This window comes from Camelus bactrianus, chromosome 32, assembly GCF_048773025.1.
Source record: "Camelus bactrianus isolate YW-2024 breed Bactrian camel chromosome 32, ASM4877302v1, whole genome shotgun sequence".
In the NCBI taxonomy this organism is placed as follows: domain Eukaryota; kingdom Metazoa; phylum Chordata; class Mammalia; order Artiodactyla; family Camelidae; genus Camelus; species Camelus bactrianus.
Genome location: NC_133570.1, coordinates 13,976,381 through 14,001,448, shown reverse-complemented (window position 1 = coordinate 14,001,448; position 25,068 = coordinate 13,976,381). Strand labels below are relative to the sequence as shown.

Sequence of the window (25,068 nt, the reverse complement as noted above, 5' to 3'; positions counted from 1 at the left end):
CGAGGCCCCGAGGCCTGGACGACTCTGTTCTGAGATTTATCCTGAGGCTGGAGACTGCGGGACAAATGCAGGCAGGGATGGGGTGGGACTCGGCCCCCCAAAGCCTTTGATGCCTTGATGTCCCAAGAAGCTGGACTTGGTGCAGCCCAGACTGGACGGCCCCTGCTCAAACCTGATCCCGGTCCCAACGAGGAGAGAAAGCACCTGGAGATGCGCACACGTGGCGTCTGGCCTGCCTGTGGGCCTTGGCCGATCGCTGTAGGGCGAGTGGATCTCATTTCAGCTCCTCACGCTGAAAGCGAGCTGCAAAGGGGACTGTGAGCCCGAAGGTAAAATGATGCCATCAGGACAGCGGCTGGCCCGGGACTGCCTGCAGCCCAGAATGGAGACAGACGAGGAGCGACCACTCTCTCCCTCGCTGCTCCTGCCCATCAGGGTATTTTTTTGGAAAGAGCACTGGCTTTGGAGCCAGATGGACCCCAGGCCCTGAAGGCTGACTCTACTGTTTCTGAGCTGTGTGACCCTGGGGAAAGCACTCCATCTCTCTGAGCCTTAGTTTCCACATCTGGGCCATGGGCACATGGGCCCCACTCACACAGTACAGACAGGCATTATTAATAAAAATCTAGCTCGGAGGAGGTTCTCAACAGAAGTACTTCACATTCGAACACAGCCCCGAGAAAGGAAAGATGGTCGGACTCTGGCTTAACGAGCACCCTAATCAGCAGAAGAAGTCTGTAGCCAAACCACACTTCAGGGGGATAAACTAGGGGGCAAAGCTCTGCTTTAAAAGAGCTGGAACAGAGCGTCTTTGTATCGTTCGCTGCCTGATTTGCAAAATAAATGCCCAAAGTGGAATCCCTATGCAGAGAATATTTATGTATTTGACGAATACTCACACTGGGTCCGGGCAGGGGCTGGGGCTAGTATCTGTAAATCACTCTCTCCCCGGAGCTCTTCCTGTTCATTTCACATTTGCGTTGGTGGGGGCAGGGCGCCGTGCTGGGCGCATTTATTTCCCTCACCCGCCTCCTTCCCGGGGCCCGGGTCTCCATCCCCGCGAGCCTCGGCTGCAGGTTTAACTGGGCTGTGAAACTGCTCAAGGGGAAAATGAGAAACTACCCCGTGTTTCAGGGGAGGCAGTGGGCTGGGCTTCCTGACTCCGATGGCCAACCGTCACCACCCCGACGGAGCTCGAATAACTGGAAGCTCCCCTCTCGGGACCGGAGGCACCCACGGAACCCACACCGAGCTTCCCTGCCGCTCAGAGGCCCCGAGGCCCACTTGAGATGCAAATGACAATTAGCAGCAGCAGCAGCAGCAAGTTGGTGCCGCTATTCTCCAAGGCCCCTCGTGAATATCTCCCATCTCTGCAGTTTCGACTGGGGAATCCAAGCTGACCCAGCATTTGCTTAAGGATCAATGGGACCGAGAATCCTTGCACAGATAACACCGATCGCCACCCGCCCCTACAACGCTGCTGTTCACTGAGCACTTACTGCGGGCCCGGCGCTGAGCTGAGGCCTCGTGAGCTTCCCCTCAGCTCGCCCTCACAAGGACCCGGTGGCATTGGTGGATGACCGTCCCTGAGCCCATGTGCGGGTGGCCCCCTCCCACTTCCGGTGCCCTCTCCTTGCTCTGATCTCCAGCCCTTCTCTCTGCTTGACACTGCATTGCAGGTATGTTGTGGACGGCCCCAGGCTTGTTTGTGATGAAAGCGGGCAACCTCTTCACCTCCCTGGGTCAGAGCCTGCAGATTTTAAACTACCCGTTCACTGTGAATCAGGGCAAGAGCTGATGTGGTGGGCGGGCCCTGGAGGACACGGACTACGTCTGGGCCAGCAGAGGCCAAGGCTTGGGCTGGGCACACGGCCTTCGGAAGCCGAGGCTAAGCTCTGGATGACCGACCGCAGAGCTGAGTGTGAATGGCTTCCTTGTCCTTTGCACACGGGACACACAGACACACACACACACCCCATCAGAGCTAGGAGCCTCCCGTGTTCCCTGGGCGTACCCCCCATGTCAGTCATCTCAGGCTGAACCATCTGCTCCCTCCCATCTGCGAGCTCCGCGGGGCCGGGCTCTGTCTGCCCTCTTCCCCGTGGACGCCAGGACCCGGCTCGCGGAAGGCGCGAGTCAGTGTTCTGCTGAACGAATAAATGCACACACTCTCTCACAGGCCTCGGCCGGCGGTCTGGGGCTCTAGGATGCATGTCAGAGAGACCTGACAGGAGCACCCTGAGCCTCAGTTTCCCCAACTGCAAAACAGGGGTGCCCATGGGTCGCAGGGCTGTGGGAAGGATTCAGTAACTGATCATTGGACTTAATTTTGTCATGGAATCCCCAGGGCCAGAACTTAGCTCTCAGAGAAAGACGGCTGAGTCATGAGGACTCAGACCCAGCCCTGAGACTCTGTCACAGGTTTGCCTGGTGGGCTCCGGGTCTTCTAATTTGAGCCCCACATCACTCAAGTCCTTACTCTGGGTTGACCACCATCCCCGACGAAACTGACTGCCTTTAGAGACAGAACACTGGTCCTCGCGGGGAACCCGAGGACTGATGTCGCTCCTGGCCCCACTGTGAGGACAGGGTAGGAGGGTGGACGCTGCTTCCCAGAATGGGTTTCGTCCTAACCATTAGGGACTGTGGCATCAAGGTGGCGCCACACCAGGAAAGTCAAGGATGCAGTAAGATGAACTCTCTGCAGAACTCCCATTAGCTCTGGCTAAAAATCCAGAGGGGAGGGTAATAGCTCAGTGGTAGAATGTGTGCTTAGCCTGCACGAGGTCCTGGGTTCAATCCCCAGTACCTCCATTAAAAAAAAAAAATCCAAACACCCCTCTCGGTCCAAGAGGAAAAGGGTCAGACTCTGGCTACCAGCAGACTGCAGCCTGGCTGGAGGGAAGCTTCCAGCTCACAGGAATGGGTACGAAGGATGGCTCAGAGCCTTGCCATGGCTTTCTCAAACGAGCAAGGCTGTGCTCCGGCATCTGAGACACAACACGCTGAGGCAGACATGGAGGGCCCGGGGTTGGGGGCAATCCTGAGTCAGCTGCCTGTTTCTAATCCTGGCTGACCTGGAACTGTGTGATCTCGGGCAAGGCACCTAACCTCTCTGAGTTTCTGCTTCCTCACTGGAGACAAGGATGGCGATGACGGTGCCCATCTCATGGGATGGTGAAAGATTAAACGAGTTTATCTGTGGCTAGAGCAGTGATACTGATGGTAACTTATTGGGATGGTGGATGAACCAAGACTAGAATTGGGGAGGCCGGGGAGGCCGAGGGAAGGACCCTCCCCCAATGCCCCTGGAGTGCAAGGGGGTTTATGTCAGCCTCCTGAGCCACCCTACGGATGGGGCCATGGCTCAGAGAGAGGCGGTGTCTGGCCCGAGTCACACAGCGGGGAGATCACTCCCCCAGGCCCGCTCACTGAATCCTCGGAGGTGGGCGTTCCTGTCGTCCCCATTTTACAGAAGAGGAGACCGAGGCACAGAAAGGCCAGGCCACTGGGTCCTGAGGTCGTGGAGTTTGCCAGCAGTCGAGCTGGGATTTCAACCCAGCAGCTGGCTTTTCCCACTCAGCTGTACATAAATTATCCAGACTCCCTGACCTCAGGCTGTGGGGAGGGTGAGCGAGCCTGTCACCTACGGGAAATGCTCAGAACTCCCAGGACCAAGTCTTCCTCACCTGGGGTTGAGGGTCCGGCAACCCGCCTCTCCTGGGATCTCTGGCTGGACCCCACAACTGTAGTCAGGAGACCCCCGAGAGAGAGGTTAGCCTGGCTCTCAGCTGGGGTCCCACACCCTCAATGCCAGCCAGACGCCAGGGTGGGCGCCGGCATCCCTGAAAGGCCGCATCCCCTCCCCCCAGCCCCATCTACCTCCTCACATCAGGGCCTTCCCTCCAGCCACACGGCCCCCGTGTCCCCCGGCCAGAGCCTGCCTGCAGCTCCCCCAAGGGCGCTGGCTGCTGCTGTGAGGGACCCCAGCTCCCCAAGCTGTCTGGTGACCCTTCAAGGGAGGGAGCGGCCTTGGGCCACCTGGCCGGCTGCAGCCTTGCCATCAGGATCCCCGATTCCGGTCACATGGTGCGCACACCTGCCTGCCGTCGCACGCCACTGCCACTCTCCTTCCCCGGCCCCAGTTAGGGTGAAAGCCTCGCTTATCAGTCAATCTGGAGCCCACTTACTGGGAATTACCAGGCCTGACTGATATTCATGAGTGGATACATCTGAAACCTTAGCTGGCTGCCACGTGACTCAGGCTGGGGGAGGTGGCCGCTCTGAGGACCCGGGGACCTGAGTGGCCCCGATAAGCAGTGGTGGCCCCCGGCTGACAGCCGTCCATCCCCAGCAGTGGCCGGGACCAGGAGGCGCCAGCAGGGCTCTCCAGTCTGCCTGGTGACAGAGAGGAGGGGCCGCCAGCCGGCGTGGAGGGAGGCCAGCAGCCAGACGCCCCAGTTCCCACGGCTCCACCTTTGCCTCCTCTTCCCCTCTGCTTAGCTACCTCCCTCTCCCCTGCAGGTGGAGGTGCCCCCAGAGCCCCCAGCAGGGGTCAGGCCCCCCATCATCATTCTCCTGGTGCACTGCACCATCCTGCACACATGCCACTGGGGCAGCCTGGCCTGCAGTCTCGTGTCCGGTGTCTGGGGCTGAGTTCCGTGGGTACCAAGGCTTGTGTCCTCGGCTCACCATCCGGGGCCCGGCACAGGGCAGCAACCAGTAAGACTCAGTGGGATGAATGGTGCTTCCCACGGCCCGGGGCCTGGGCTGTGGCTCAGCGTCCATCTCCGGGGCTTGTATCACCCTGGGAGGGACTGTCCATCCTCCCTGTTTGCAGAGGAAGAAGATGCAGAGATTTGGGGACTTAGGAGGCAGAATCTAGGCTGGTGTGATTCTCAAGCCTGTGCTTCAGGGCTGAAGGGAGGAAATTAACCTCTCACCTCCAAGGGGTTGGGTTTCTGGCAAGTACCCTGTCTTGAGGGTCCGAGGGGGGCTTTTGCTCCAGGCAAGATGCCACGAAAGTAAATATTGATGGTCAGCTTGGAACGTACAGATGCTGACGGCACCCGCTTCCCACTCCCCTGTCCCTCTCCATGCTGAAAAACTGCTTTGCTGAGCAGGGGCTGAAAGCACAGAGATCGGTCTATATTCTACGAGGATCGGCTACTCAGCTGAACAGAAGAAAGGTGCGGGAGCTGGGACTGCTTTCTAGAACAGTAGACAGATCGAGTCTGGCCTCTCCGAGCAGGAACAAGGAGGGCCGGCTTTGCAACTACCCCCCCAACCCCCCAAAACGGGCACTTGCGAGGTGGTGCCACCTGTCCCTGGTTCAGGGCTTCCAAAGTCAGAGCAGGGAGGCTGAGGGATCGGAGAGGAGCCGGGATGCAGAGAAATGAGGCTGAATCCCAAACTCCGATTTCTAAATTCAGACGTTTCCCAGAAAAAACGGACTGAGTCTCGGTAACCACGGTGAACGCACTGGCTGTTGAAGAGCCCTGGGGCTTCTTTAGAACTGGGGGGGATGGGAACCACGTCCAAGGCACGGGCTGCTCAGGGCACTGCGGGGTGGGGGCGGCTCCTCTTCCATGAGGAGGACTGGGGTTGATGCTGCCCTGCTGGAGGGACTCTGCCAGTGACCCCCGGGGAAGTGCTGGGGCCCGCCTGGCTGTGATGCTCACAGGACAAAGAACACAGGCCCTTTCAGCAGGAGGAGGTCGCCTGGAGGCGTGACGAGTGCCATCTGGGTCCCTTGGCAGCATGACCGCTCCTGAAGTGAGAAGACTCCTCGAGGGGGCTGGACTCACCTGGCTGGCTAGGATGTTCCTGGTTTTGGCAATAAGTCTCTGGATGGCCTGCTTCTCCAGAGGCCGGACCAGGGGTGACCTGGATTCCAGCAAATACCGAGGGGACCGCCCCCCCTCCGCCGCTCCCTTGCCTTGTGCCTGCTATTGTGGACAAGCCCCGGTCCCTGCCCTCAAAGGCTCCCACCTGGGGACAGAGCACACACACTCTTTGCAGGAGGAAGCCCTGCGGCAGTGACGACCTTTGGAGGACCAGAGGGGGGCCCCTGAGTCTTGGGTGGCCGGGGTGGGGGGGCTGCTTAGAGGAAATGGCGTCAAGACGGGAAGGACGAGCGGGTAGGAACCAGCGGGAGGGGGCGGGGGAAGTGGGAGAGGAGGTGTCTGGATCATCGAGGCCAGATGGGGGCTGGTGCTGAGATGGTGCCCAGGGAAGGGATGGGCGTGAGCTACGTTAAGACGTGTGTGGGACGCTGACGGCACTGCCTGATTTGCACCCCCTCCTTCCCCCACATCCATGCCCTTTGCTGGTCTCCTCCCTCGCTGACTGTGGGCTCTATCAGGCGACTTCTTTGGCGAACAGGGCAGTAAGCAAACCTGTCCCCGCGTGTAAGCAACAGAGCCACATGCTTCTCCAGAGACTTTCAGACATTGGGTGTCTGGGTCTTAAACCCCTTCACCAAATTCTTGGATTAAGAATCCATGGAAGCATATTTTTGGACCTTTGCACGCTACTCATGTGGGGTTAAGTTCTAAAGTCGGCTCAAAAGGTAAAAATCAGGGACAGTCAAACTGATGTTGACAATGACCCCTGGCAGCAGCCTGACTGCAAGGTCTTCTGCTTCCTGCAGCAAGAGGACCTCCCTGTCTTCATGGGGCAGATGGCCTCCCAGGAGAAAGGCTCCTTCCTTGCGTTCCCCGAAGGCAGGCTTGATCATGTGACTCTGTTCTGGCCAAAGGGATGCTGGCAGAAGTGATGCGAGATGGTCCAGGCTGTGTCCCCAGAGGGCAGGGCAGGTCCTCTCCTGGTCCGTGCCCCTCCTGCTGGCCGGGTCCTGCACAGTGGGAGCCGTCCTGGGCTGTGTGATAACATAAGCCTGGAGGGCTGGCAAAGCTACAATTCAGAGGCTGCCGGTTCCCTGCCACTGTGCAGCACCCTGTAGGACTAGCCCCGCTTACCTTCCCAATGTCATGTGAGAGAAGTCAGCGTCCATCTGATTTAAACCACTGAGCTTTGGGTCTGTCACTGTCCATCTGCAAGGCCACCACGGCTGGCTGTGTCCCTGGCTTTGGAGGGGGCTGCTGGTCTTTGGTTGAGCACCAGGTAAAGAAGCTGACTAGCGTTTCAGGGTCTATGAAAGATCTCCAGCTGGGACTGTTGCAGTGAGACACATACTGTGAGCGCTGGGCAACCGAACCCAAGAATGGAAATACTGGAGGGGGGTTAAGGGCTCTGGACCAGCCCACTCAGCCCACACCCCAGCTCCTATGGGGAGTACAGTCTGAGAGGCATTTCGGAACCAGTGTTTCCAGTTATGTCTTAGGTGGAGCCCAACGCTTCTCTAGCTTTGTTCCTTCTCCTAAGAAGCCAAAACTTGTGACTTGGGGCCGTGGCCAGTGTCTGTGCGTGGAGGGACGGGGGCCTGACTTGTCCCAGCACCTTCCTGGAGAGTCAGCCATGGGTGGCTCGCTTCAGACCTCAAGCCTCAGTTTCCTCACCTGGGCAATGAGAGTGGCAGCCCCTGCCTTGTCTCAGCAGAGACTCGCCTCATAAATTGCGGGGCGACACAGAGACATGGGAGGTGGCGGCGATACTATCGCCTGGAATCTTTTGGGGGGACCGGGAGAAGAGAGGGCTCCTGACAGTTCCCGGGGAAGGCAGGAGCAGCTGCTGTCAGAAAATCTGCACAACTACAGAGAAATGTCTGCTGTTGGCCTGAGCCCAAGGATGGGGCGCTGCGGCCCCAGTGGATCGTTTTCGTGAAAGCTGCAATTAAGGGGAAGTGGGGTCTATTAAAGAAGCTGGAGGGGACGCAGCCCTGGCTTCTGGCGAAGCTCTAATTGGATAGTAGGACCCCTTTCATTTTGCTGCTGAGCCAGAAGGCCCTGGGCTCAGGGCGTGTGCTGGGGTGGTGGGTGATGGCCAGAGCCTGTTGGGGCATGGGGGGCACCCCTAAAGCTGGGGGGGGACGGGATAACACAGTGAATGCAAGCGTACAGGGCTCGCTGGGTGGCAGGGACAGGAAGAGCACAGAACGGGCAGCAATGCCACGGTGTGACCCTGGGGAAGCCATGCCCCCTCTCTGACTCTGGCTTCCTGAGAGGTAAAATTAGAGGGGCTTGCTTTAGATCAGGGCTTGGCAAACTCGATGTAAAGGGCCAGACGGGAAATGTTTCAGGCTTTGCCGGCCACACATCCTCCTCTGTCCGAACTACTCAGCTTTGCTGCTGCAGCAGGAAGGTGGCCGTAGGCAATATGTGAACCAATGGGCGTGGCTGTGTGCCAATAAAACTTTATTGACACAGACACGCAGCAGCTGGATCTGGACCACGGGCCGCAGTCTGCCAAGCCCTGGCTTAGATCATTCACGTCCCTTCTTGACCACCTCTTTGTATTACATTCATGTTCTTAATCATTTTCTTTACACAAATCCACTATTTTTCACCTCCTCCTTGGAACTTGCAAAACCATAGGCTTGATAAACTAGCTGTATATTTGTAATACACACATGAACATAAACTCACATTAAAAAAAAAGTCTGTGGGCTGCTATGTACGACTGAAATATGCAGTACACCAGAATTTGGCACAGCATTGTAAACTAACTATACTTTAATTTAAAAAAAAATTCTATGGGTTGTCTAAAACATCTTTTGTACCACGGAAGCCTGCGCACCGTGGTTCATGAGACATGTTTCGATCAGTGTTTCAAACCACTCATGTGCTGGGTTGGGGATGAACACGTGGGTGTCCAGCCTCGCACCCTGACTCTGAACAGAGCAGCCCTGCTTTGTTTTCTACACTTGGGTTTTGCATAAGACTTTTGTTTGGAAAAAGGGGTCTTGTGGCCAAAAGAGTTTGGAAGCATCTAAAACTGGCTTCAAAATGGACTGGGCACTTGTGAGCTTTGGGCTAGGACATCCCAGCTCTGCCTGCCTGGGGCTGTGAGTCCCAACGCTGCTTCTTTAATTTCGTAAAGAAAAATAGACAATTTCCCACTACGCCTCTGGTCCAGCCCTCCCTTCCGAACTGGAGACATGTCCGTCCGCCAGGAAGTGCTCCATCTCCACCAGATGGCTGACGGTCACCTCCAACTCAACGCCTTAAAAACTCAACTCCTGCTTTCCCTCTGAGCCAGCTCCTGCACTTGGCCTGTCTGAGCACATGCTGACTTCTTTCTTCCCGGGTTAAGGTCCCAGACCATGGCGCCGCATGGCCCACAGCCCCCCGGGGCTCCACCTTGGATACAGCCAGGACCTGACCGCCTGTCACCTCCTCCCCTCCACTGGTCGGAGCCATCACATCTCCCCTGGATTACAGCAAGGGCCCTGCCCCTCTGCAGTCAGGTCTCAACACGGTGCCAGCAAGAGTCTGCCCTGCTCTGTCCCAGGCCCCACCCAGCCCACCTGGGGGCCTTGCTCCCCCGCCCCCCTCTCCCTGGCCCCGCCAAGCGGCATGCTCACTCGTCCCTTCCAGATGCCCCATACAGAAAGCAGCCTCAGAGGACAAAACATCAGAGGAGACATCTGCTGGCTGTCTCCCCAAATTCCATTGAGACCAGGCGTGGCGTCCCCAGCCCCCAGGGCCGGGCCTGGGCCACACCAGTCTCAGCAAACATCTGTGGGGTGCATGCACCCGGGGGTTTTAGGTTCAGACCTTTCCTTGGGCTCTGCAGCAACACGGGCCCCCAGGGATGAAGCCACGGGCTCTGTCTTCGGGAGACGACAGTCCTCTGGGAGTCTCAGGGACGCCCCATCACCCCCACTCTCTACCCTGGAGCCCAGGATGCAAGGCAGCGCCTTCCACAGCCACATGGAGCCCCAACATGTACCCGTGCACAGGGGATTGATGGCATTTGATGGTATTAAAAACAAAATCAAAAAGCACATGAGGGGTTCATGGCAAGCAGGTACGGAAGCAGGAAAAGCCTCAACAGGGGAAAAATGATTGGGTGCCTTTCATTCAAGCCACTCTGAGGTTAGGTTTTGAGTTCCGGCACACGCCGGCCTCCCTTCCTGAGCCTCAAGCGCCTCTTCTGTAGAATGGGGGCAGCAGCACCGCCCGCGGCGCAGGGGTGAGCAGAGAGGAGGGCGTGTGTTAACGCCAGCACAGGGCTGGGCTCCCCCGCCTGCACGTGCTGCCCCCGCTGTCCCGGAGAGATGGAGGCTGGGAACTCGGACTTCCCATTCCCCGGAGCTGGGCACCAGTCCTGGTGGCAGCCCCTTGTGCTGTGTCACCCGGAGAATGTCGTCTGCCCCACTAAGGCTCCACTTCTGTGCATCCCGTAAACTTATCTCCCACGGCTGCTGGGAGGATAAAGTGGGGAGAGTTCGTTCCGCCATCAAATATTTACCAAGCATCTCCCACCTGCCAGGCACAGGGGATGCGGTGCCGCACAAAACAGGCATGGACCCTGCCCTCCTGGGGCTTACAATCCAGGGAGGAAGGACAGACAGGAAACCACAACACAGACAACCATTCACAGCTGTGACAGGTGCTGGGAGGCGCTCAGGTGTAAGGGTTCAGGTATCTAAGGGGGGCCTGGCTTGTCCGGCATAGGGCTTGGAAGAGCCAGCTAGGGGAAGGCGCCTACCTCAATGGCCAGGGCAATATGGGAGGACAAATTACTATTAAGCAAGGATTCTATTAATCTGTTACTATTAATACTGCTGAAATAAAATGATCACCTATTATTAGAGATGCTCAGCAAAGCAAGAGGGCCGGTGAGGCTTTTTCCGGGGGATGGGAGTGTGCGTTCCGTTTCTGCAAGCTGTGCCAAAGGGTTAAAGTCATTTTCATTAAAATTTAAATTTCAGCAGGAGCTCACTCTCCCTTCGCCGTCCTTTGAACGTTTGACTGGCAACCATTTCATATTTCAATCTCGGCAGAACAAATTGAATTAGATGTTGAAACCAAACTCAGCTCTGTTCACCAAAGCCTGCATGCTCAGCTTGCACTAATCCTTTCCTAGATGCTGCGGAGCACAGACGGGCGCTGGGAGGGACGGGCCCTGCCACAAAAGACAAAAGAGCCCAAGCAGGCGGTAGAAGGAAAGGAGGAAAAACACGGGGGCAAAGGCCGCTGGAAATTGTCTTCTGTCTGAAGCGCAGGTCTCCAAGCCCGGGAGACAGACCCCTGTATGGATCCAGGGTCCCTGTCCTTGCATCCCGGGTACCCAGTGCCCTGCCGAGCACACAGGGACACCTAGTCTTTGATGAATGAGTGAGTGAGTGAATGAAGGGAGGTGAGGATTGGTGGCTGCTGGCTTTGAGGATTTACTCCGCCAGCCTCTCTGCCTCTGGCCTGGGCCCTTTCCTCCTCTTCTTTCCGAGAAGCCACAAGATGCCTGGGGCCCTCCCAGGGTCAAGGCGCTTCCACTGAGATCTGAGCTCACTCTGGTCTCACCATCCTCCATGCCAGCCCCCGCACAGTGTGCAAACCGAACGGAGGGGCCAGCTTGCGTTTCCCCGGAGGAAGGAGGCAGACCTCACGCCCAGGGGTCCACCCACGGCCAAGGGCCTTGGCCGGCAGGGAGCTTATGAGGACCGTCTCTAAAAGGCTCGGGTCTGTGGACTGGCCTAGGAGCACTGACACAGGGGGCCTGGGCCTGGGGTACCCCTGCCCACAGGTGACCCCAGGATGGAGAGGGCTGGGGACAAGCACAGCAACACGGGGGCAGCCGCTTCTGGGGGAGGGGCTCCCCTGTTCCCAGCTGCACCTCGGCAGCCATGGGCCACCCTGAGCCTGGCTCTGGCTCTGTGCAGGGAGCAATGGGGTAAACCACGCGCCTGCTTGGCCCGCTCTGGGGCTGCTGGGCAGAGGGCACCCCCTCCAGGCTGCCTTCCTGGATACAGGGACTCCTTTCCACCATGACCCACCTCCTGGTGACTCCTAGTTCTGCCTGTGCCTCCGGTGGGGGGTGCCCAGCAGGCCTGTCGTGTACACGCCAGGGTCTGACTTCCTTGGGCATTTCCTGGGGGTAGCCTCATAAGCTTTCCTATTTGTTGAATAGTAATAATAATGAGGCCGCCAATGACCACCACCACCATTGATTCAGCGTTCACTAGATACAGAAGTCTGCTAAGGGCCTTCCCTCCATGAGCTCCCACCTAGCCTTTACAAAAACCCCCTGAGGCTGCAATTCTTCTTCCACCCATTTTAAAGACAGGAGAATCAAGGCAGGAGATGCCAAGACTTTTGCCACAGGTCACGAAGGCAGTGGGTGGTGTTGCTGAGATCGCAACCCAGGCCTTCCTGGAATCAGGGCCTGTGCCCTTCCCCTCACTGTATGTCACTGCCGCTCACCTCTGCCCTCCCGCCTGACCACCTGTCCCCCTCCCGCACTGACGGGGACCCTCTCCCATCCAGAGGTGTCGGCGAAGCACCCTCCCCACCAGGCCCGGGGCCTCGGCTGCCTCTCCTCCTTCGCCAAGCCCAGCCCAGCCGTGCACACTCGCTCCCCTCCCTCCTCAGGGGTCTCATGCCCTTAGCTCACCACCCCCTACAAGCCTCTGCAATTCCCGGGTCTCCATTTGCTCAGCCTTCTGGGGCCCCACGTGCACAATCCAACCAAATGCCTGTCCTCCCAACTCTGCTGCCCTCTCTCCCTCCCCGAGGTCACCGCCAAGCCCCTCTTCCCACCAGCCCAGCAAGCAGGCCTCACCAGCTCCCTCTGCTTCCTGGCTGTGCCTGACAGGCCATTAGTTCCATGGGGGAGTTTCAGGTGGGGAGCTCATTACACAGGAGCTGGAGGGGCGGACAGGCAGAAGCCAGTGGGCGACAACACCCCCCAATGGGGGCCCTCGGGGAGGCAGTGGTGTTACCAGAGTCCCGGGCTCCCAGGACAGGGGGAGGGGGAGGAATGCCCTGGCTTCTCTGCTCCGCCAGCCCCCAGACGCCCGCTGCCGCTCACCTCTGCTCAAACCAGAAGCTGTGGGCAGGAGAGCCCGGGAAAACACCTGCAGGAGTCAGGCCCTGAGGGTCAGAGCAGGCAGGGGCTGGCCGTGTGGTGCACAAGTTGGGTTCCAGCTCCCGACTCTGGGAACCGCCCGCTCCAGGTCTCCCCTTGCCACCCAAGCCCCACTCCTGAACACCCTGAGCCCAGAGGCCTCGTCCAGGTGCAGGGCCCCCCCGGCTCTCGGCATTCCCTGTCCGCTCCCGGGCGCCTGCTCTGGTCCAGCCCCCATCACGTGCTCTTCCTAGCTCTCTCTGGACCGTTCGGGGGTCACAGATGCCTTTGAGAAGGGGTGAGCCTGTCTCCTGGCCCGGCTCCCGTCTACACGAGGATCAGAAGGCTCACCCTTCCTCAGCCACGACCTCCGTGCATTATTTCTGGAACTCCTCTCCTAGGTCTTCTGGTGGTTTGGGGCCATGGACAACCTATCATCACTCAAACTCAACTGAAGCCCCCTCCCAGAAAGCTCCTCCGTGCCCCACTGCCCTGGTGAAACAGTGTCCATCAGTCTCCCCCCTGCCTTGACTCAAAGGCCCGGAGTCTCCCCAGTTCATCCAGCACACACTGGACGGATGCTTCTCTCCTAAAATGCTTTCACGCAGTACTTCTTCCTCAAAGGGCCGTCTTTCCCAGACGGGCCCTGCTCTGGGCCAGGCTAAGTACCTGGCTCTACTTTATTATTACCGAGCTACACTTCACTTCATTTCAGAGTAACAGCAATAATGAAGGTGATAATGACAAATAAGAATGCTGCTAGCTTTAATAGCTCCTGTTAAAAGAGTTGCTTTCAAAGCGTGAGGACAGGGCTCGGGACAACTGTTCCAACTCCAGGCCATCCCCTGCGCCAGGTGCTGTGGCTGAAAGGGACAGGACCATCCAAGGAGGGCTGTGGGGAAGGGGGCCGGGTCTGAGAGAGGAGCTGAGTGTGTCTCCTCTGGATAAGGTGGCCGGGGGCTGTCTCTCTGAGCGAGGGAGGGGAATTTAAACCAAGATCTCTAAATGGCAGGGCTGTGGGAGGGAACTGTCAGGAAAAAAGTGGGGGGGAGGGTGTCCCAGGCAGAGGAAAGAGCAAGTGCAAAGGCCCTGGGGTGGGACTGTGTTGCAAAGGTCAGGGAACAGTACATGAAGGGCAAGGGCAGGGTCAGATGAGGGAGAGCCTTCCTGTCTCAGTGAAGAGTGTGACTTCATTCTAAGTGTGCATGTGAGGCCAGGCAGGGGGTGGGCTGAAGTGTTTTAAGCTACAATTGCCACGATCCAGTTCATGGGTCCCACTGGAGCCCTCTGGCTGCATGGAGAACGCAGTGCTCCTGGGTGAGGGCGGAGTCCGCTGCTTGCTCTGTGACAGCTAGGTGTGGCATGAAGGTGGGATGGCCGGGAGCCCCAAGATCTCTAGGGGTGTTGAAGTGGTTGCTCCTGTTTGGTTATGGGTGTGAGCCCTCCACCCAGTGAGCCCCTGGGGGGCAGGGGTACAGAGGCCAGGCTGGGGAAGGCAGGTGGGAGGGAACGGGACACGGTCCCCCTGCGAGTGGCTGGGGGTTCTCCCTCCTGTCAGCCTCAGGCCCTTAGCTTCCCACCCCCCTGGATCCCCTGCTGGTCCTGAGCTTCCCCTGGGCTCGGCCTGCGGCCCGCCTGCTTTTTCTTTTGGACACAGGGAACGCAGTAAAGCATGAGTGAAGGTCACAGACAGACCGAGGCCCTGGGGTCAGATGGAGTCACATCCTGCAGGGTCGGGGGTCCTCTGGGCCTCTTAACACCCCAGCGATGGAGGTGCTGTTCCTCCCACTTTAAAGATGAGAAGACTGAGGGTAAGTCACTGGCCCGCCCTCGCGAGGCTAGTGAGTGGTGGATGGTTACCAGGAACCCAGAGCCCGAGCTGGCACACCGACCCCAGGAGGTGGCGAATCCTGCTCTGGGGACGTTCTAGTGCTGTCACCTGGGTCAGTGAAGCAGGTGCCAGTGTTGCCTCCTTCCTGCCAGGCCCACGGTCTGGATCTTATTTAACCAGATGAACCCACGTGGCCCTTAACAGGCCAAGCAGTGGAGAGGGAGGGGCGGACCCCAGCCCCATCGTCTCTGAGACTCATGGCAACTTGGGAGCCTGGTCACCTGAGGGCCTCCATCCAGAGCTGTGGTCTGACGTCAGTGGGACGCCCTACTGATACAAACTGGGGGTGAGCCGCGCTGGGTCTGTGCCTGTCACTTCCATCAAGTCCCAGGGATGCGCCAGGACTGACCAGGGAGCACCTGCCCCACAGGGACGATGCTCCTTCTCGCAGGGCTGTCAGTGCTGTGCAGTCTTGCTTGGATTCCAGGCCACTCTGAAAGCTGCTTGACGTGGACTGGAACCTCCTCCCAGAAAAACATACAGACCAAATTCGACACACATCCCTGGGCTCCGACTCAGACCCCCTCCAGCTGTTCCAAACGAAGAAGTAAACAGAAATGCTGGTGAGTATCTGCTCTGGGCTTTACTTGGAGTGACTGATGTAGTCCAAGCACGGTCTCTGAGGTAGGCACAAGATCACCCCCATCTTAGAGAAAGAGAAGCTGAGGGTCAGAGGGGACCTTGCTGGTCCAAGGCCAGACAGCTGGGGACGGCCGGGCTGGGGTTCAGACCCAGGGCAGACGGGCTGCAGCTCTTTCCTCCTCATCGCCCTGTCTCCTGGCGTGCGCTGGGCACAGATCTCCAGGCGGGAGTAGATGGGGGCACATGCGTGCCCCAAGTCTGGGATAAGCCTTGGGACACTGCTTGCCAGGGCCGGGGACGGCCTTGCACCTCACGGGGCCCCCAGCCCGTGAGCAGAGGGTGTCCGCCGTTAGTGACACAGCTGAGCTCAACCAACGAGACTGGCGTCTGGGCTCAGAGACTGGTGCTTCGTGAGCGGCTCTGGTCAGTGCAGACGGAGGATACTCTGGTGACTAACCCAGGGCTCACGGTCCCACGTGGCAGGGATGGGACAGGACTGAGGCCACGTCTGAGGCTGTGGGCAGTCCCTTGGGCAGACGAGGTGGGAACTCCAGCTCAGCAGCCCTGTGGTGAGGGGGGAGCAAGGATGGAAGCTTCTGGAGCCGGCCCTACACACTTGGCACGGTGCCTGGCGTTCCTCAGGGATTATTGTTTCTCATTCTCTCTAAAGCCCTGTGCAGTGGGAACCAGTCAGTGAGGAGGAGGCTGCGGCCTGGGAGGTTAGGTGACTCGGCTGGGGTCCCCAGAGCGCCCAGCTCCATACAGCTGCCTTCACCGGGGTTACTGTTCCCAGGTTGGCGGCAGTGGGGCACAAGCCCCGAAATCCCTCCATACCCCGGCCTTCCCACCTGCAGGATGGGGCCCTGTCTGCGTCTCAGGGCTGCTGGGAGCAGGAGGAAGTGGGAGGACTCATGTGAGAACAGCCAACAGCTGGGCTGGATGCGGCGGAGGGTGGGGAAGGGGGAACTGGTCTGTGGCTGCTTCCAGGTCCTCGTGCTGGGTGAGGGACTCCCCGGGGTGGCTGCACCCTGCCTGCTCTCCAGCCCTCCAGTCCCGGGCACAGAGCAGGCACGGTCAGCGTTTGCTGGTGCTCGCCAGGCATCCGGGGCCTGGGATGCCCAGGCAGTGGGCTAAGGCCATCGTCCCCCCGACCTTGGATCGGCGGAGGGTGGGGCTGCCTGCTGCTCCCGCCCCACCAGGCGGCGCTGCCCCTCGGCCCCCAAGATGGGGAGCACAGAAGCCGGAGCGGCTGTCCCCCGTCCCTGGGGCCCTGGAGCCACATACCCGCTCGGTGCCAGCTCACAGCTGAAGGGTTTGCTCCTCGCCGTCATTCTCACTGTCTTCCAGCTGCTCCAGGATCTCATCCAACACCACAGACCGCTTTTTCTTCGGGGGCTCTGTGGGAGCCCAGATGGCAAGAGAGGAGAAAAGAACAGCAGAGAGGGTTGGGAAGCAGGAAGAGAGAGATGACAGAGCGGGAGGGAGGGAAGAGGGAGGGAAGAGCAAAATGGGGAGGGGGCCGGGGGAAGAAATTGGAGAATGGAAGAGAGGGGAGTGGTGATGAGAGACCGGAGTGGAGACACAGACACGGAGGAGAGGGAGACAGAAATGAGACAAGAAACGGGGGGAGGGAGAATCAGAGGATGAGGGACAGGAGGGATGAAGGACAGGGGATGAGAAAACAGGAAGAGAGAGAAATACTGAGGCTCAGTCTCCAGCTTCACCACTCCCAGCCCCCGGAACGCTCCTGTTCTGTCGGCCAACCCCTCCCCACCTTCCACCCACCCAGGAAAGGGCTCCATGTAGAAAGGGAGGGAGGAAGACCCCACCCAGCAGGCTGGAGGTTAACGGAGCTCTGCCTGGTGTTGGAGGAGCCACAGCCTCCAGAGAGGCTGAGTCAAGTGAGAGCTGGGGAAGCGAGCGGAAGCTGCCCTGTCTTCTGGGCATGACAGACTCTAACAGTATCGTGGGCGGCTGGCCTCCAGCAGGTGTCCAGGAAAGGCAGGGTGACTAGGTGCTCAAGGATTCCAGAGGAGGCATGGAGGGAATAGCAATTAGAGGTGGCCTTCGAGAAGACGGGCTATTTGACTTGGGCTTTGAAGAGTTCAGAGGAGTTCTCTGTGAGGCGATGGGGATGCAGAGGCACAGTGTGGAAGAGCATGGTGGGTTCAGCAAAATAGATTTCCTCTGGGCCCCAAATGCTACTGATTGTCTACTCTGTGCTTCGGCTCACCGTCTTCTCAACAATCCCATACGGAGATGTTATTATTACTTCTCACCGGTGAGGGAACTGGGCACAGACAGGTTTAGTCTAAGGGCACTCAGCTAGGAAGTCGTGAAGGCAGGATCTGAGTCCAAGCCACACCAAAGCCCACAGTCTCTCCATTTTTCATACACATCTCCAGCGCTGCCCAGAGAGCTCCAGGGAGACAAAGGAGGCTGGAGAGGGTGCTGGTCCCCTCGGACCTCCAGGAAGGGAAGCGGGTGGGGGCAGGTTAAGCTCTGGGGTGAGACTGACTCTGTCAGTCCCTCTGCTAGTCTAACCACTCATAATGGTCAACCTCACCCCCAGACAACACTGGGCCTGTATGGAGGCCGCTGGAGATGTCCTGATCTCCTCTCCTTCCCTGGCTCAAACAACACCTCTGTGAAGTCCCTCAGGTGGAACAAAGCACCCTGTGACCCTTGGCCACCATCTCCCCATTGGGCTGGGGGCTCCCTGCAGGCAAGGGGGTCTCCCCAGAGCCCAGCCCAGCATTTGCCCTCAAGACGGAGAATCTCAGGTCTCTTCCAGGTGGTCCTGGGCAAGCAACTTGGCCTCTTTGAGGCTATTCAGCTCATTCCTACGAAGCTGACCCGACACTGGCCCGCCTCTTCTCCGCGGCTACCTGTCTGACCCAAGCACTCCCGCCTTCTCACCGGACTCCCTATTCTGCCTTCATCCTTACGGCCATCTATTTCCCACACAGCTGCCAGAGAGATCCTTCCAGAACAGGTACTCCTGCTCCGGGAGCTCTGCTTGGCACAGGGAGGCAATCCCGGGGCATCGCCTGGCTGGCCCCTCCCCAGGCCTGTGAAGTGCGCTCCCGCCTCGAGACCTCCACCCTGGTGGCACCAGAACCCCCTTGGCTCACGCCTGCTTCCAAGTCCCCTCCTCAGAGAGAGTCCCCAGCCACTGTCTCCAGGACCCCCATCTCCAGCCCCCTCCCGGCTTCGTAGCACTTCGCACCTCCGACACACAGCAGGCGTCTCTTTGCTGTGGGACAGAGCCGTCCCACTCGTGGCCGTGCCCCTGCCTCAGCGCACTGCCTGCTACCTAGTGGGAGCCCCGGGGCCTCTGTCTAACAAGGGGATGAGGAGCGGGGTGGGAAGAGGGCACACGGTGGGGCTGGCCCCCCGGCGAGGGTGAGGAGGTGTGGGAGGCGCTCGGAGCCTCGGGCTGGGCATCCTAGCCGTCGTCGCCGTCAGTCATGAGCAGGGAGAGGGGACGGGATGGGCTGGGACAGGGGCGGCCGCCCGCGGCGCAGACACTCACTTCCCTCCCTCCATTCCTCCCTCCTCGGTGCTCTGTTCCCTCATAATTGCTGGGCTCTGGAGGTGCACAACGGCCGCTGGAAACTGAATTTGTGGGCAGGTAACAGGAGCTGGGAAATAGAAGAGCAGCGAGCAAAATCGGGCCTGTGGGCCTGCCACTGTCGCCCCTCCTGGCCGCTAACAATGGGGTGGGGGCTTAGCTCCTGGGACAGTGGGTCCCTCCTCCCCTGGGCCAGGGCTGGCCTGGGGTCCGAGGGGAGGCCAGTGGCATGAGACGCACCAGGGTGGGAACCTGCAGCACCCACGCTGCCCCACAGGCATTTGGCTCTTTAAACGCCTGTGAAACGACTGACGGGAAGGAGAGAGCCTGGTGCTGGGGCGATTCAGAGGAAGGTGGGCCCTGCGCAGGCACAGGGGGTAGGGCAGGCAAAGGCGGGGAAGAGGAACAGGCTTGGGAGTCTTTAAAGCAGCGAGGCCCAGCTCCCAGGGGAGACTGGGCGCGGCCGGTGCCCATGGGGCTAGGTCCCACGACAGCGGTGGGGCGAGGAAGTCCTGAGCGACCTTAGGGCAACTCCAGGGCCCTGAAAGCCAGACAGTCCGAGGTCCCAGCTCTGCCACTTAACACTCAGCGCCCTTGCGTGGGTCAGTTCAGCTCTCTGGGTCTCAGCTTCCTCATCTGTACGCTGAGGGCGGAGACAGGACCCATCCACCTCCCGGGGAGGCGGTAAGGATTCGTGAGTTCATGCACCAGCCTGGCACCCTCAGTACCCGTGGGGCTGGTGCAATGGCTCAGGCTGGGCCCCCAGCGGGCCCCCCCCCCCCGAGCACACGTCGGGCCTGGTGTCCCCACCAAACGACACCCAGCACCCCTCGCTGGCTCTGCCCACACGTGGCGCGCCCTGCCTGCCGGGAACAGCTGCTGAAATCCCATTTCCCTGACATCAAAAGCCTCAGTGGGTTTTCACCAAACAAACATAATGCGGAACTGGAGAAAGGTGTAAAATAAATAAACGAAACAAGCTGTGCGTTTTCTTTCAGTATTACAGCTGCACCCGAAGATAAACAACAAGTGAATGTCACCAAACATCAATACCCGAGAAATTAACTTGACAAAAAGCTCAGCCGTCCCCCAACAACCCCCCAGTCCTGCCCCCCTCCCCACCACCCTCCAACCACCATTTTGCATTTCTGGAGTTCCCATCTAATGATTTTATTTTTCAATTAATTCCTTGACAGAATGCCAGCCTGCGTCTCTCTCCTGTCCCTGGCTGGCACCGTCGCCCTGCGTGCACAGGCGGGCGGAGAGATGCGCGAGCGGGCGGGTTGGGGGCTGTTGGGAGGACAAGAGAAAGCACTTCACGGGGTTTTGTTCTGGAGGCAGAAGTTGAGGAAAGGCAGAGGAGGTGGGGGCTGTGGAGAAGAGTGTGGCTGGTCGGGGGAGCAGGGGACTCCGAAAGGAACCCTGACAAGAGGCAGGTGTGACCACCCGGGATGCTGGGTTTGGAGCTGATGGCGTTGCTGGCTGGAGCCGGGCTGCAGGGATCAGATGGAAGCCGGCTGCTCCCTGCTGGGCCACCTGAGGCCAGGGGCCTCCCCTCTCTGTGCTCAGTCTCGGCAGTTACTGAAGGCCCTGACAACAGTGCCCTGCACGCAGTAGGCACTCAGTTAAGGTGAGCCATCCTTGCTGTCATTAATGGACGCTGTTACTGAGAGCACGTGGGCAGGTCACTTCCCTCCTCTATAAACTGGGGACAGCAGTACCAGCCCTGGACAACCGCAGTGGTTGCCGTGGGTGCCCCATCCTGGCGGCCATCTTCAGAGTAAGTGGGCAGCTCTGGGACACGTTAAGGGCTCCCCACCTGCAGGGCTAGGGGTGTCTCTGGCCACAAGGGCACACAAGGCCAGGGCACGGGGCAGGCCGGGAGTGTCAGGGATTTAAGCCCCCTGGAGAAATGTCCCAGCTCCCTCGACTCCCAGGGGACAGTTCTGAGGGGCGTGCTGCACAGTGGCGCCTGCTCATTGCACCCCCCGGCCTGGCCGAGGCAGGGCCTCACGTGGCGGGTTCACTGAAGAGCATCTAGATTTGCTGACATCATTTAATGTTAAAAAAAAAAAATTAGTTCTAACATGTAAAAACAGGAAAGGCTACACAAGAATCTCCATTTCTAGTTTCTCCTGAATCTGGCTGATCTGGCCACACTGGGCCCATGTCCCCACCTAAGGGTAACCGATGCACTGTGTGCTAGTTGCCCATGGAGACGGAAGACTGCATTTATTTCCGTGTTTTCTGCCTGTTCCAGGAGGGCCCTGAGCTTGCTACTCCCTGAAACAAAGGGCAGGTGAGGCCTGGGCAAGCAGAGAGGCCAGGTGCAGCTCTCTCCCCTGCTAGTCCCTTGAGGGGAGAGGAAGGAGGTTGGGGTGGAGAGTGGAGGGCGAGATTCCAGGTTGGAACAAGGCCCCACAACCTTCAGACTCAGTGGCCTGCTGTCCCAGGCCACTGAGGGACACAAGCAACCTGCGACCCCCACCCCTGGGGACATTAGGGTGCTGGAGACACTAGGCGTACGTAATGAGAGGGGCCAGCACCCTGAAGGCTGGGCTGGCCCAGCACCCCCTTCCTCCTGACTCACAGCCCCTGCGGGCAAAACCCCCAGGCCCTCAGATGGGTCTGCACCCCGGGGCTGTTTACAGCAGGCACACACTCGATGCTCACAGGATAAAAGGCACTCAGCCAGGCACCTAAGGTCAAATGAGTGGCCCTAATGGGTACAAGAAGGCTGTTTCAGGGATGTGCCTTTTCAAAACACAGCTGGTCCTGCTAGAAACCAGGTGTGACCTGAAAGCCCTTTGCTCAGAGCCAGCAGGTGGGAGACTGGGCTCTGGACCCGCCTCTGCCACCTGAGGGATTTAAGGGAGCTGCTTAACTCCATTCCTCAGTGTTCCTATCTGTTAAATGGGGCCTCGGGCCTCGGGTCCAGCTCTTCGGGCCCCAGGCAGCACGCTGGGTGTGGACTTACAGACATCCCACGAGCTGGGTGATGTTACTCCCCATTTTTCAGGTGCGGAAACAGCTATTCTAGGGCTTTTTGGAAGACTCCCCCAACGGGGCCTTGAGCTCAGATCAGGCTGGTCCTGGGGCCTTCCTGTCACACACGCCTGTGGTCCTGTGTCTCAGCTGCCCGCCCTGCAGGGGGAGACACCAGCCCAGACGCCTCGGAAGGGACTCCTCAACAGGAAAGGTATGAAACAGACTGAGGCCGCGTGGTTGGCAGCACCCACCTGACTGCATCAGCCATTTTCCCATGAGGCTATTGATTCCCACCCCGCGGCCCAGTAGAATCATCTAGGAAACCGGATACCTGGACCCCACCCCCAGAGGATCTGATGTCAGTGGCCTGGGGTGGGCACTGGCTACAAAGCCTGTTGTGACAACTGCTGTCATTAATCAAGGTGCTAAGGACTCTGGCCCCCTGTGAAGCAGGGGACCCCGGTACAGCCAGCAGGTCAACCTTTCTCTGCTCTGGGTGTCCTGGGCAGGACGACACAGGAGTTTCAGGTGGCTGAACTGGCGGCTCGCCATCCAGCAGGGTTGGTGAAGGCTCCTGGCCTGGATTATCGTGGATTTAGCCCATGGTAGGGCTGTGGGGCTGGGCTAAGCCTGGGGGCTTTGGGGCTTGGTCCTGCACGTGTTTGCATTAGTTACAGATGTGGAGCAGCCTGTGCGGACCGGGGAGGCAGGGGAAGGTGACTCACTGCAGAGGAAAAAAGAAAAAGAAACTAGGAAAGGCTGGAAGGCATCCCCCACTCTCCTGTCTCAGGCCTGGGGGGGGGGCTTCCCTTTTCTAGGGGCTCGGTTGACATTAGCTGTCTCTCCCTCTTCTCTTGGGATAGGCCTTGGGTTGGAAGTAGAAGCTAAGAAGAAAGAATTGGTAACATTGTCTCAAGGGCCAAGGTGGGATGCTGTCTGTACCAGGATCTGTAAGTGGGATGTGAAGGAGATAAACAGTCTGGGTGGGTGACTATAGGGAGGACTGTGGACTGCAGCAAATGAAAAAAAAAAAAAAGGGCCATGTACAGGACGAGGGGTAGGAAGACCTGATTTCTAAAGAGAGGTCAGAATCTTGATTTTAGATCAAATCCTCTGATATAAAAATAGTGGTGACTAATTTAAAAAACACCTTTTTTCTTCTTCTAGGCAAAGATAAAGATCTGGGGCTGTCCTCAGCTGATGGCTCACCAGCGTGGCCTCTGCTTTTTTCTCTCTCTCCTCTGTCTACAAACCCCTACTAGTTTCACTAGTGGTCATGAAGCAGTAATAACAACCTCGCCGTCTGTGTGTTTTCCTTGGGTTTCTCAGGCCTGGACCAGCCTGCAGTTCAGAAACAAACCCGGCCCACCCCCTGCTGCCAGCCACAACCCTGGAAGCAAGTCCACCCTCCTCCTGCCCCTATTTCCAGTACTCTGGTCCCCAGGTCCCGGATTCCTCGTCCAATCCGGGCCCAGTCCCTTCCCCTCCCAAGTTGCTCTGAAATTCTCCTCCTGTCAGTTTAATTCCGTGATCGATGAGGAAGAGCAGGAGAAATGGCCCGGCACAGCTGGTTTCCCCGTTAGCCCTAGCAGGGATTCCTGGCCTCGCTGGCGACGGCTGAGTGAAATGTTTGCAGAACGCAGAGAACACAAGTCAATAACAATTTAGCTGGATTGGGAGCAAGTACCTTCCCCGCACGGACAGCATCTCCCAGGGGAAGGGGAAGAGAGTGTGTAGAATATTGCTGGAGCGCTTGGAAATATTTCCAAAACACCACTCAAAGAGGCTCGGGACACGGGGGTGGGAGGAGGGAGGAGGGGGGTGACTCGGAGGACACCTGCTCCAGCTTGCTTCACGCCCCTCGGGCCTCCCCAGCACCTCTGCAGGGAGGAACCTTCAGCTCTCTGAACGTGGCTCCCTCCCCACAGCCCAGCCATTTCCACTCTTGCTAGCAGCTGCCACCTAGGAGCCACCTTGACCAAGACAATTTCTGCTTCTTGATTTTTATTCTCTCCAGTTCTGCTTCCACCAGCTGGGGTGTGTGTGAGAAACAGTAGGTCTCCGTTCCAATTTCAGTCTCTCTCCTGGTGCTGCCCACCAACACGGCTGGGAGCCGGAGAAAGAACAAAATTCAGCACCCTGGACAGGGGCGGCAGCCCGCTTCCAAGGAGGTGGCGGGCACACCTTTACTACAATCTGGGACAGTCCCCCCTCACCTGCTGGAGACTTTGACACCTCTGGAGGAAGGGCCGCTACAGCAAAGCCTTAAGGAGGGAACTACAGGCACCCAAATGGAGGAATAAAAACCTAGGCCAGGAGGGCTTATAGGCATGTCCTGTCCCCGGGTAGCTGGAAAGACCCAAGGCAGAGGGATATTTTGAATAATAAATTCTGTGACTTCACATACTTGCTTGAACTTTCTTGACTGTGATTTTTTAAAGCCCGATGATTATGTTTTCACGGCCAAGATCAAGGAGGCATATTTGCAAGGGCTGGCGTAGGGATAACAGGCTCTCCTGGTCCCCGATCTTTTGAAAATGTTCTGTCCTATGAATGATTAAGTTATGGAAGGGGGGAGGGTTTGGGGAACCGTTGTAGGCTTTAAATATCATCTGTATGCTGATGACTTCCAAATTTATATCTCAGCCCAGGCTTCGCCCCTGAGCTCCGAACTCATAGATCTATCTGCTTGACATCCCACGGGGAGTCCTAATAGGTGTCTCAAACCCAACGTGTCCAGATCACCCCCACTCCCTACCTGCTCTTCCCAGCTGCCTAGGCCTCATCATTACGCAGCACCGCCGCCCTCTGAGTGGCTGTTGGCTCCGAGCAAAAATCTCCATATTGGCCTTAATTCCCCTCCTGCCTTCCAGAAGCAAGTTTGGCTAGCTCTACTTTTACCCCATATGCTCAATCCACCGGCCTAATTCCACCTCTCTGGTCTCTGTCCCTGCTCAGACCGCCGCCCTGGCTTGGGGGGACAACTGTAGTGGGTCCTGCTTCCATTGCTGCCCATTTACAATGCACGCCCCACGAGGATGAGTATGAATCAGGCCATGGCACC

General features: G+C 58.4%; 1 protein-coding gene across 5 annotated transcripts in view; it reads right to left on the bottom strand.

Annotated features, from left to right (window-relative positions):
* RBM19 (RNA binding motif protein 19) overlaps positions 1-25,068 on the bottom strand; it is a 131,613-nt gene that overhangs the window by 10,060 nt on the left and 96,485 nt on the right. For 2 of the 5 annotated variants that reach the window (XM_045523059.2, XM_045523057.2), the window contains exon 24: positions 16,727-16,839. In XM_045523059.2, the coding sequence (XP_045379015.2) occupies positions 16,742-16,839 (98 nt within the window). In that variant the 3' untranslated portion in view covers positions 16,727-16,741. Of the gene's footprint in view, positions 1-13,710; positions 16,007-16,726; positions 16,840-25,068 lie in introns of those variants that run through there. The other 3 variants (XM_010963626.3, XM_045523060.2, XM_045523058.2) reach the window with 3 other exon arrangements.